General features: G+C 33.8%; 1 protein-coding gene across 1 annotated transcript; it reads left to right on the forward strand.

Annotated features, from left to right (window-relative positions):
* The first annotated feature begins 540 nt into the window (after positions 1–540).
* LOC107796710 (protein LIFEGUARD 2) lies at positions 541–4,183 on the forward strand. The gene is made up of 4 exons (XM_016619506.2): positions 541–883; positions 1,005–1,118; positions 3,495–3,652; positions 3,741–4,183. Exons 1-4 carry the CDS (start codon positions 634–636, stop codon positions 3,945–3,947), a joined length of 729 nt encoding a protein of 242 aa, XP_016474992.1. The 5' UTR covers positions 541–633; the 3' UTR covers positions 3,948–4,183.
* The last annotated feature ends 7,999 nt before the right edge of the window (positions 4,184–12,182 follow it).

A 12,182-nucleotide genomic window follows, 5' to 3' on the forward strand; every position in this document is an offset into this window, starting at 1 on the left:
AGGTAGATTACAACTTTAATCTCTTCATCTCCTTTTTATCATATTTTTGGAATAAATCTAGCTTGAGTTTCCTTCTTCCCTATTGGCTCACTAGAAGAAAATTGACTAATCCTAACATTAGAGAAGATACCCTTTATATCTGCCATACATATTCATCATATTATTAGTGTATACTCATTCCTACTAGGTCAATCCAATAACAAAATTCTAAGAGTCCAATGTACATTTTTTAAAAAAATTAAATCACCATCACATTAATTCTATTTCATTGACTCAAATAAAACCGCGGAAATCTGCTAAGCTCTTGCCTTCAAAAGTAAGAAAAGAGAAAGTAGGCAATTTTTCCATAGTCTAGAGAAGTCTGGATTGTTAGGTCCACGTCGGATATGTGATATGCTTTTCTCTTCACACGTGTCTACGAACACGCGTGGTCCGACGAATCACGAACTTTCCATTCTCCCCCGTCTTATCTTTTTATGCGGGCCGAGCCCAACCCGGCCCACATTTTACACACAAGTTATAAAACCCACTTCTCTCAAATTTCTCACACTAAAGTAAGTCTACCTAACTTCGAGCCCAACAAAGGCGGTGCAAAAACAGTATCAGTTTATCTGTTGCAGTTATCTGAGAGACATGTGGAACCAGGCATACCGGAAAGATGACGTGGAAGCCGGAACAAGGCCGTTGTATCCGGCGATGCTGGAAGCGCCCGAACTCCGGTGGTCTTTTATTCGAAAAGTCTACTCGATCATTACTATACAATTGCTTCTCACCATTGCTGTCGCTTCCGTCGTTGTCACCGTCCATCCGATTTCTCATTTCTTCGCTACCACAAGTGCAGGCTTAGGACTTTATATTGTTCTCATCATCACTCCCTTTATCAGTATGTTTGAATTAATTAGTTTTTTGGTTTTTATCTTTGATCTTTTTGGTTTTTTGTTTTTGTTTTTTTAAAATTTATTGGGTATGAGTAATTAATGAATTGATTGGTTGTGTTGCTGCAGCGTTGTGCCCGCTGTATTACTATCATCAGAAACATCCGGTGAACTACTTGCTTCTTGGGGTTTTCACTGTTTCTCTTGCTTTTACTATCGGATTAACTTGCGCATTCACCAGCGGTTAGTATTTTCTATTTGTTCGGCTTTTTTGGTTGTTTTTCTTTTATTTTATATTTCTGTTTTCGACATTGCGTGCGTTCTATGTCAAGTGCATTTATAATAGACGTTTACGAGTTTGTATTCTTTGGTATATTCTTGTCTTGTGGTGATGTGTTAATACAAATCTTCGGAATTACTCCCTCCGGTCCACAATAGGGACCAATTTGTTTTTTTATTTTGGTACAAAATAAGTATCCATTTATATAATCAATAAAAAATTTAATTTGTTTTTACAAAATTACCCTTACGTACATATTCCTAGAAAGTTTTCTTACTCCTCACATTAAATATTTAATTTAAATATTTAATTAAGGATAGTTTAGTCAAACTAGGTATTTTTGTATTGAATTTAGTATTTTTTTAATGGGCGTGTCAAAAGCAAATTGGTCACTTATTATGGACCGGAGGGAGTAAGTATTACGGCTACTACCTAACCATGTGATGTTCGCATTGTGTATTTAAGGGTGTCAAAATCGTTTGTAAAACCATTATTAAATGAAGAGATTGTTAGGTCTTAGTCATGCGGTATGTATTGCTAGATATGCTACTATAAATAACCTGTAGTATTACGTATAATTCAGAGGCGAAACCATGATTTGAAGCTAATGGGTTCGGGACTTTATTCCTTTTAAGTGATTGGATTCTAAATTAATAATTTGTACATATTCATTTAATTTTTAAAAGAAAATATAGAGTTTGGGCCAAAGCCCGAAGCTTTAGCTCCGCCCTCTGTATAATAATGGAGTAAATTTCATAGGTGATCGTTTAACTTGGTGTTCATTACACAAAGTCATTTTTTTTTTCTTTTTTTTTTTATGTAAAAATCATTCAACCTCGTGTTCATTACCCAAAAGTCATTTTTTTTTCTTTTGTTATACTAAAATTATTTTACTTTGCTCTATTTATCACAAAAGTCACCTTGGCCAGATTTTATAATACTTTTACTTGAAAAGTCTATTATATCCTTGACATTAATCAATTCTCTCATTTATGTAATACCTTCTATATTATATACTATATAATATATTTTTACCTAGGTATTTTACTTATAATTAAAATAACTTTAAATTATTTTATTTATTATTTTTATAATATATTCATACATTTAATTAAGTTATGGATATATTAAGTTAAAAAATAATATTTTATATTTTATTAAGTTATGGATATATTAAGTTATTATTATAAAAATAATAAATAAAATAAATTTAAAGTTATTTTAATTATTATAAGTAAAATACTTGGGTAAAAGTATATTATATAGCATATAATATAGAAGGTATTACATAAATGGGAGGATTTATAATGTCAAGGGCATAACAAAAAAAAAGTGACTTTTGGGTAATGAACATAAAGTTGGATATCTTTTACGTAACAAAAGAAAGAAAATTGACTTTTGGGTAATGAATACAAAGTTGAATACTTTTGGGTAATGAATACAAAGTTGAATGACCACCCATGAAATTTACTCATGACAAATAATGCTTTCTCTCCACCCATTACTTTTAGTGGGTTGCAGGAAAAAAGGAGGAGGAGTTTACAGTATTGATTTTGCAATAGGTTTGGGAAAACAGAAATTTTCTTAATTTACACTTTCTGCCTTCCAGTTTACCATCATATATTTTAACTTGGTGCATAAAGATACCCTGAGATTCATTATATAATCTGCCTTAGTTTAGATCTTAGTAGTCAACAGCTATATTTGATGAAGAAATATAATATAACAAGAACCGAAACACATTACCCTCCCTGGGTGTGAGATATTATTGGGTATGTTTGTGATTGTTGTTGTTGTTGTAAGACTGATACTCGCAGCTGGTGCTCTGCGACTATATGATGATTGCAAGGATATATTAGAAGTCATGCTTAAAGTGATGCGAAGCAGTTGTCTCTCTGTGTCATGCTTAAAGCCTTGTGCTTCTTGTGGTTCAAAGTATGTCACGCAAAGTTATCCCAACAAGAAACAATTGATTATTTAATTCTCTACTTTGAGTAGTTGGATTAGTACCAGCATTGTTGTAAATTGAATGTTGAACCTATTATTTCAATTGAAATTTGATAATTACCGTCCCAAATTATTCTGATTTTCCATAATGCTTTTCACCTTAAAGAGGCATGTGCATCCTCTGTTCAAGCCTTATGAACTTATTGAAGTCTTCTAGATTTCCTTTCGGTATGTTGGTGGGGAGAATAGTGTAATAGTATTATCATCTGCCGGTGCTTTTCTATGTATCATTCTGTATCTCTGGAAAATTGACACACTTGCACTAGTGAACTTAAAACTAAAAATTGGTGACATTAGTGGCATACTGACTGTTTCTACTGGTGATTGTTCAGGCAAAGTAATCTTGGAGGCAGTCATATTGACGACAGCAGTGGTGATTAGTCTGACATTATACACCTTCTGGGCGGCTAGGAGAGGCCAAGATTTCAACTTCCTGGGTCCTTTCTTGTTTGGAGCTCTCATTGTTCTTTTGGTGTTCGCGTTCATCCAGGTTTGTGAAATTTATCATTTCTAACTGTTGCTCCTCCCTACATCTATGAAGATATGACTGATCGTATTTGTTTTCTTGTCTACGGCAGATCCTTTTCCCTTTGGGTAAGATCTCAGTAATGATCTATGGCTGTCTAGCATCGATCATATTCTGTGGATACATTGTCTATGATACGGACAATTTAATCAAGCGCTACACGTACGATGAGTACATCTGGGCTGCTATATCCTTGTATCTCGACATCATCAATCTGTTCCTTTCTCTGTTGACCGTCTTCCGGGCTGCCGACAATTAAAGAGAGAACTTGTCGTAGTACTCTGAATCTCCTCTCGTGCACGTTGTCCTTTTCTTTTCCTTAGTGTTCATTTTTTCCCGTTATGGATAGTCTGCTTTAGTAATCGTTGTATAAAAAAAAAATTCTTAAGTGGATTCTTGAATTGTATATATATCTGGCAAAGATGGCTTCCAAGCAGCGGGCTCCTTTCTGTGAGTACCTGTGTTAATGGCTAAAAAGTACTCGTTGCGACTTCAGTGCAGCGCATTATTCTACTGTGGTAGAGGACACTGATTGTGGTTGTAAGTCTCGTTCTGATACATTGGCATGCGGGGATAGGTTTGGGCGGGCTAAAATAAGCCAAATCAATACGGAACTTTAACGTGGCCAAAATGGGCGAGGCCTTGATGAGTCATAACTCATATCCTAATTCGTTTTACATTAGATTATCTTCGTTTGTTATTTCATGATTTGTTTAATTACACAGTAGATGAATGCAAGTTTCTGTTATTTATTTTGACTATCAAACATACCACTTATATGTCTATTTAACGATAAATTATTTATTGATTAATTTGGCTCGCACGTGTGTTATGAATCAAGCTATTAGGCGAAGAACTATTGGGCCGAGAAGAAGCTATGGGGCAGAAGACATTCAAAAAGGTTAATATGGGATCTACGCCCAAGAAGTGCAATAAGGAATCAATTAAGGAATTTTTACCTCATATAGCAAATGTTGATATCTTATTTATTTTAAATAAATATCCTTTTAAAAAATTATATTCTATAGATACCTTTTTGATTTTTATAGGCAAATATCTATTTATGGTTACCTCCTACTCTTAAGCCATAAAATACTCTTTGTATTATTTTTCTTTCTCATTCTTTCAGATTTTTCTCCACCCCCTCTCTCTTTCTCTCTCAACGCCAGTATTTTTCCATGTTTATCTCCTCTCTCTCAACAAATGTGTATGCATTAAAGGGAAAAAACAGATACTGATTTTGATCGGAAAACGAAGTTGGATTTGGTTCAAAATCAAATCCTTTTCAACAAATATGCACAAGTTATTTGCATAGGGCTTCTGAAATTCCCCTGGCAGGGCTTCCAACCATGTCTCTTCAACCAACGGTTCCTCTAATTTCACATATCCTACGCCATCACCATTTGCGTTTAACTTGGAGATTTTATCAAAGCATAGTTTGAGGTTTATTTTGGCCTTTGCAAGTGATTTATTGAACTCCATTCTCGACTTTTGGTCGGACGTGAGCATTGTATATTTGGGGTCTTTGTTGCCGCCATCTTCACCCGACAATGAAGATGACAAGGTGCTGGAAATGAAGTTGTCAGCGGAAGATGGCGAGGAGACCCATATTTTAGCCGCTTTGCTGCAGGTTGCTTGAATAGATCCATTAGGGATTTAGGGGTTTTCATTGTAATTCAATGTATCTCGTTGTATTCCATGTAATTCATTGTATTCACTGTCTTTTTTTCCATTATATTTCAATGTATCCCGTTGTATTATATGTATTTCATTATATTCACTATCTCGCTATATGCCATGAATGTATTCATATATTTTTTTAATTAATATAATTTATGTATTCAGATGTATTATATAATTTTTCTGAAGATTGCTATATTTTTGGGGTGTTTTTTTGTTGAAAATCTTTTTTTTATAACTGAAAATACAAAATTTATGTGGTATAATTGAGTTTGTTGAGTTATATTAGGAGTCTATTATGTTAATTGATTCACTTTCCGTTTTAAAAACAGTGTAATCCCCTATTTCACGTCGTGAATACAGTTGAATACAATAATCTGTCCAGCTGTAATCCCATGTTTCACTCCATGAATACAGTCGAATACACTCGAATACAACAACTGATTAGCTGGACTTCGCTGATTCACGCCTATTTTTGCTACTATATTCATGAATACAATAGCTTAAATACATCAAATACAACTTATAACCACATAAAAGGTATCTATAATCCATAATATAGCAAATGGTATCTATAGATTGGCTAATTACTACCAAAAGATAGTGCTTTATGAAAATTTTCATCAATTAAAAGGGACTAAGCGTTAGCATAGATAGGGCAAGCTGAAATTGTTAGAAACTTCCCCTCTGTTCTCTCTATCTCCCTCGTCTGTTTCTCTCTATGGCTCCGTCTCTTCCTCCTCTATTTCTTTCTGTTACTCTCCTCTTCTTAGAGTAATTTCTTTGTTCTCAAGTATTAATATATCAATCGTTGGTTTTGGATATTGGGTTCATTACATTGGTGCTTTCATTGATTTGGACTCCATGTCTCTTTACTCTTCTACTATTATCAATTATCACCTCGATGTCATTCAAGGACTGATGATGGCGATGATAGATAATAACACTCGTATGCTCAACCTGCTCGACAACATAGAGAACAAGTTGTCTGCCTCTTCCAAGACGATCCCTGAAGCTCTAGTGTGTTTGGACGATAAATGCGAATCAGAGGAGTTCTCAGGAGCAGAGATGGATTTTAATTTGGATAAAGATCTCTCTAGTCCCATGGACAAGCCTGAGGTACTTCATGAGCCAGTAAATCCGTTTGGTAATTCTTCAAACTCGCTGCATTTTCCTTCCCTAGTAGTTTCATTTGGTTGCACTGGGACTTCAAATGCTTCACTTGAAACTAAAAATTTTAAGGAAGAATATTTGCGGAACTAAACCTGCAAGGTATTTTTCTGAAATAACAGCAAAAAAGATTGTCATGAATGTTGAAGATTCAGTAAATTCCATCACCCAGGTGTTCCATGAGATTTTTCAACCAATTTTGGCAGTTAAGGGTGATTTAGCATTAAGGCAGAATAAAACTAGTGTTTTTGTACACTGCGCAACCCCACTTGGATATACAAATATATTATTTGAGGTTCCATGCCATATTCCCATCATAGACTTCCCGTTCGATCCTAGTACATATTTGCTTAAGTTGAGAAATACAGTTGATGCCCGCAAAAATGCAACAACAAACAATGTGCGCAACATTAAATAGTGTGCTAGCCTTCTAACAAGTGAAATACATTTTGATACTTGGCCTGCTGATATTTTACCTTTGCATCATCCTAGTAGTGCATTAAATTTATATGATGATACTGAAGAACAGAGAAGTAGAGTACACACAACTTTCTTCGAGCTTGATAGTGACAGCCTACTAAATAATTTAAAGCATTGCTTGGTTGTTTCTTGCTTGACTAGACCATTCTATGTGGTGACTAATTCATTTCACAAAATGGTGCTGAAGAAGCCATTTAATGTTGACAATACTCTGCAAATAGTTGGTATAATTAGCCGGGTTGGTTTTTCTTCAATTGATATGCAACTTGAATTTAAAATCCAGCCAGTGATCGGGGACATTAGCTTAGTATCAGTTGCTCTGGCAGCAAACTTCGTTTTTGTGGCTCGTGACTATACGAGACAGACAACTACTCCAATGATACTTTTATCTCATGAGGTAGCAGCTGAAATGCTGCTTTATGCAGCATCAAATTCATGGTATAGATTTTGGGTAAGGGACACACGACAGGGGCTTGCAAATGGTATCGTCCAAGGCATTATGCAAATGGCAATGGGTTGGATGGAGCTTGAACATGGTGCGGTGACCTTATATGGGGTGCCTACAACTTGCAGTCCAGTATGCGTATATGTATACTATGAGACCACCATACATGACTTGCTTGGAGCTTGTGCGGGACAAAACAATTTGAAGTTTGGTAGCTCTGAAGAGGACACTATATTTGATCTTTATCCTTATGATCTAGGACCCCATGTTCTGCTTCCGAACACCTATGGTTCTATATGTAGGGAGAATATTGCTATCAGTGTTTTGATTTCGTTACAGAGTAGTGGTGATGGTTATACATATGATTTTGTGTTATTAACACGATCCAAGATGCTAAGTGGACTTGTATTGGATATTGTCGACGGCCTTGATGATGCTAGTTGGATTGATGTGCTTATTAGCATCATTTGTTATTTACCACTGGTGATCATTTGTTATTTACCTCATGTCAACGCTCTTTCCTCATTGATAAGGCTATACTCGAACCTTGAGGACAAGGTTCTTATTGAGGACGGGAGTATTGTTATGAATCAAGTTATTGGGCTTAGAAGAATTATTGGGCCGAGAAGAAGCCACAGAGGCAGAAAACCTTCAAAAAGAATAATTTGGGATCTAGGCCCAAGAAGTACAATAAGGAATCAGTTAAAAGGGACTAAGTGTTAGCATAGATAGGGCAAGCTGAAATTGTTAGAAAATTCCCATCTGTTCTCTCTAGCTCCCTCGTCTGTTTTTCTCTATGGCTCCGTCTCTTCTTCCTCTGTTTCTTTGTGTTAGGCCTCATTTGTTTGCACTTAATGGAGGTCTGAATCTTAATCATTCAGATCTCAGATATTAAGTGCGTTTGTTTTTAAAGTCTGAGTCATGACTATTTAGATCTTAATCATTAAGTGTGTTTTTTTTAATTCACAACCACTTAATAGGTCTGAATAGGTCTGTATGATTAAGATCTATAACATAGACTTAATTTCATTAAGATGCTATCACATATTCATTATTAACTGCCGCCACCGCCTACCATTATCAACCACCACCATACCACCACCACCACCACCATCGCCATACTCAACCACCACCACCACTACCACGCCACCATCATCCTCAATCATAGCCGCCACCATTATCGACCGTCACCATCCACCATCCTCACTACTCCGACCACCATCATTCTCCCCCACAGTCAACACTTATCCACCTCAACTACCACAACCAACCACCCCATCACCATTAACAACCACAGCCGGCACCGCCCATCATTATAACCTACCACCACCTTCCTCAATCACAAACCACCACCTGCCATTATTAACTATCACCACCCACCACCACCATCCTCAATCATAATCGCCATTATTACCAATCACTACTAGCTACTAGCATGAACCACCATCATCAACCAGAACTACCACCAACCACCGCCTCTAGTCGACATTCACCTGTTAGCCATCACCACCAATAACTATCATATTTTAAAAAATTATATATTTTATTGATAGAATATTAGATTATTTAGTATTTCATTTGAATTTTATATTTAATATTGTTCAAATAAAGATAAATTTTATGCATTCAGATGTTAAAAATCAAATAGTTTTAATTTTTAGTATTCAGATCTTAACACATATCTTAATATATTCAGATGTGTATTCAGATTCAGATGTCTTAATCTTAATACACATCTTGATATTCAGATGTGAATTCAGATTCAGGCGTCTTAATATTAAAAAAAACAAATGAGGCCACTCTCCTCTTCTTAGTGTAATTTCTTTGTTCTCAAGTATTAATATATCAATAGTTGGTTTTGAATATTGGGTTCATTACAACGTGCAATGAGAATAGCTCTAATATTATACATGGGTTAATTTGGACTGTGCCAAAAATAATTCCCCCAAAAATTATAAACCAAAGTAATTTATCAGATAAAGCAGGTTGGGATATCTTAGAAGCTAAATTCGACAACCTTAGCCTCTATGATGCTCGGCTATTATATTTGGATATAAAAATAGTTGTGGAGGCGTGTTCTAGGGGCTTCTGCATCTATACCCGATTTTGGGGTCACAACTGAAGTTATTTATTTTGCAAAAAAATTTGCAAGTCTACGCACTTTACGATCAATTTCAGACTTGTTAAAAAAATTAGTTTGAAGTGCAGTGCATTTAAGGTCAATTAAGTCTAAGTACAAAAATTGCACTTAAAATATACTTAAGGCCAAATAGGTCTGAAGTGCAACTAATGTTTTCATGAACTTATGGCCAAATAGGCCTGAAGTATAAATTACCTAGAAATAGAAATTTATTCTTCGAATTTTAACAATCCAATATATGATTTAACACCTAAATCTACTCCGAATGAGCTCAAATTTGAAACATAGCCTCCAAATATTATCAAGATTAAACTCCAATCATCAATTTGTCAAAACAACAATAAATCTAACGAACTCATTTTGCAATTAAGAAAAAAAAGAAGAAACCCTAAGCAATAGTAAAAAACAATTTAGCGTCACAATAGCTCACCATTGCATCATAAACTATCTTAAAATATGTTCAAATACCATATAAAATTACTGTCACCCGAAAAGAAGAAGAAGAAGGAGGAAGAAGGAGGAAGAGGAGGAGGAGGAGGAGGAGGAAGATGAAGAGGAGAAAAATGCCTGAAGTTGTTTAAACTTTGAGTACTAATTAAAAATGAATTTAAAATAGGTATAAATTAAATGGGAACGACTAAATAGAGCGCTCCGTGCAATTACTTATGTAATATAAGTAACTTTTTTTATGTATTTTTTATTTTATTTTATGTAGTAACCTTTCTTTCTTTTGAATGTTTAGGTTGCTATTTTTATACCTTTTGATCAAGTAAAAAGGGAAAGAAAGATCAGCTACATAAAGACAAAGTCGGTTATCCAGCAGAGCAAGCTCAAAATGGGCATTCGGATTTAGAGGTTTCGAATGTCAAAAATTTTGAACTTAGTCATATTATAATTTACATTGTTTAAAATATGATACAAATTTAATCGATTTAGTCTATTTGAGTTTAGGTTCGGATTATTCATTTTTGGAGTTAATATAAATAAATCGATCGAACAAAAAGATTTCGTAATAGTTATGATAACTTGGAAAAAAACATAAAAATTCAACTGAATTATGTAGTTTATACAAGAAAAAGGCTCGTTATCACTTTAGATACTTAAGGCAAAAATTTATACCAATAAGCACCCTAAACATTAAGTAAGTTTACATATATTTTTCAATTTATATCTTTTATGAAAATTAACTCACTCTATATTATATACAATTGTCCTACTTTAGAGCAATCTGATAACAAAATAAACTTTCATCGTTGATTAAAACAATAATTTATTCAAGAACTTTTTTTTGTTTAATTTTGGTTTCTGCAAAATAGATTACCAAAGTTGTGGTCCTGGAGAAAATAATTAATTTTTCATTATCTATTGATAAATCACACAGGAGTTAGGAAAGTGCAACAATGGAGATTTCTTTGAATAGATTTGTGAAAGAATTTTTTTTTATATTTTCTATTAAATGCTTAAAGAAAAAAAAAAGGAGAAAAGAAACTTCAAAAGAAATTAATAAGATCAGAGAAAAAGTCAATAGGACCTACTAATAAACAAAAAAAGAGCAATTAATTAAAGAGAAAGTAGAAACAAAGTATCTGGATTCAAACCCCTACCATGACAGTGCCTTGCTAGTGGAGCCTTGAGCCTTTTTTACAATTGAAGGTGCCACTTAAAATATTTGTATATATATATATATATATATATATATATATATATATATATATATATATATATATATATATATATATATATATATATATATATATATATATATATATATATATATATATATATATATATATATATATATATATATATATATATATATATATATATATATATATATATATATATATATATATATATATATATATATATATATATATATGACATCCTACGGAATATGATGAGCTCGACTCTATTTATTGTATCTACTTTACCTCTAATCTGGTCATCTATAAGTGTCGGAGAATTGAAGGAAGCACCTGGGTCTGTTCTGTCCTGTTTTTCTGAGTCCGTTCTATTGATTTATCTATTGTTCCGTCTCTTTGAAGTTCGGGAAGGATATTATCATACATGTTATGCAACTTCCATATCTTATATGATATTTCCTGTTTAATACTCCTCGAGTACCAAGTGGCACAAACCAGTTTCCTTGGGGAAATGCATGATCTGATAAAAGCCACTCTGAAATCGAAAATTTTCATACTTAGATTTTAATATTTTGGTATTTGGTACAATATGCAATTAAATAATTTAGTATTTAGTACGTATACCGTTTTGCAACACATTTGTCTAGTAACCTAATTTATTGCAACATTATCATTAATTACCAACTACTTGATGCAATCGTCGTTTTTGGGTTGAGTATTAACGGATAGCTAGGATTGACGGTTATTTTAATTTAATTGCGAATTAGTGATTAACAGTCCAGATTATAAGTAACAGAGGGCTCAAATCATTCACAAACCAAAGTCCAAACAAATACACCCTGCTTATGTAGACTTGGAGTAACAGTTTGAGTTGATTTTCCAATTTTCGTTGTCATTTCCTTTTTCTGGCAATTCTCATTTGTGGAAGAATTTCTG

This window comes from Nicotiana tabacum, chromosome 22 (genome assembly GCF_000715075.1).
Source record: "Nicotiana tabacum cultivar K326 chromosome 22, ASM71507v2, whole genome shotgun sequence".
Lineage (NCBI taxonomy): Eukaryota > Viridiplantae > Streptophyta > Magnoliopsida > Solanales > Solanaceae > Nicotiana > Nicotiana tabacum.

Bases quoted from the DNA above. Each gene is read 5' to 3' on its own strand.
- LOC107796710 (XM_016619506.2), top strand. From the start codon at position 634: ATGTGGAACCAGGCATACCGGAAAGATGACGTGGAAGCCGGAACAAGG. The intron at 884-1,004 runs GTATGTTTGAAT...GTGTTGCTGCAG, and splicing joins CATCATCACTCCCTTTATCA to CGTTGTGCCCGCTGTATTAC. The intron at 1,119-3,494 runs GTTAGTATTTTC...GTGATTGTTCAG, and splicing joins AACTTGCGCATTCACCAGCG to GCAAAGTAATCTTGGAGGCA.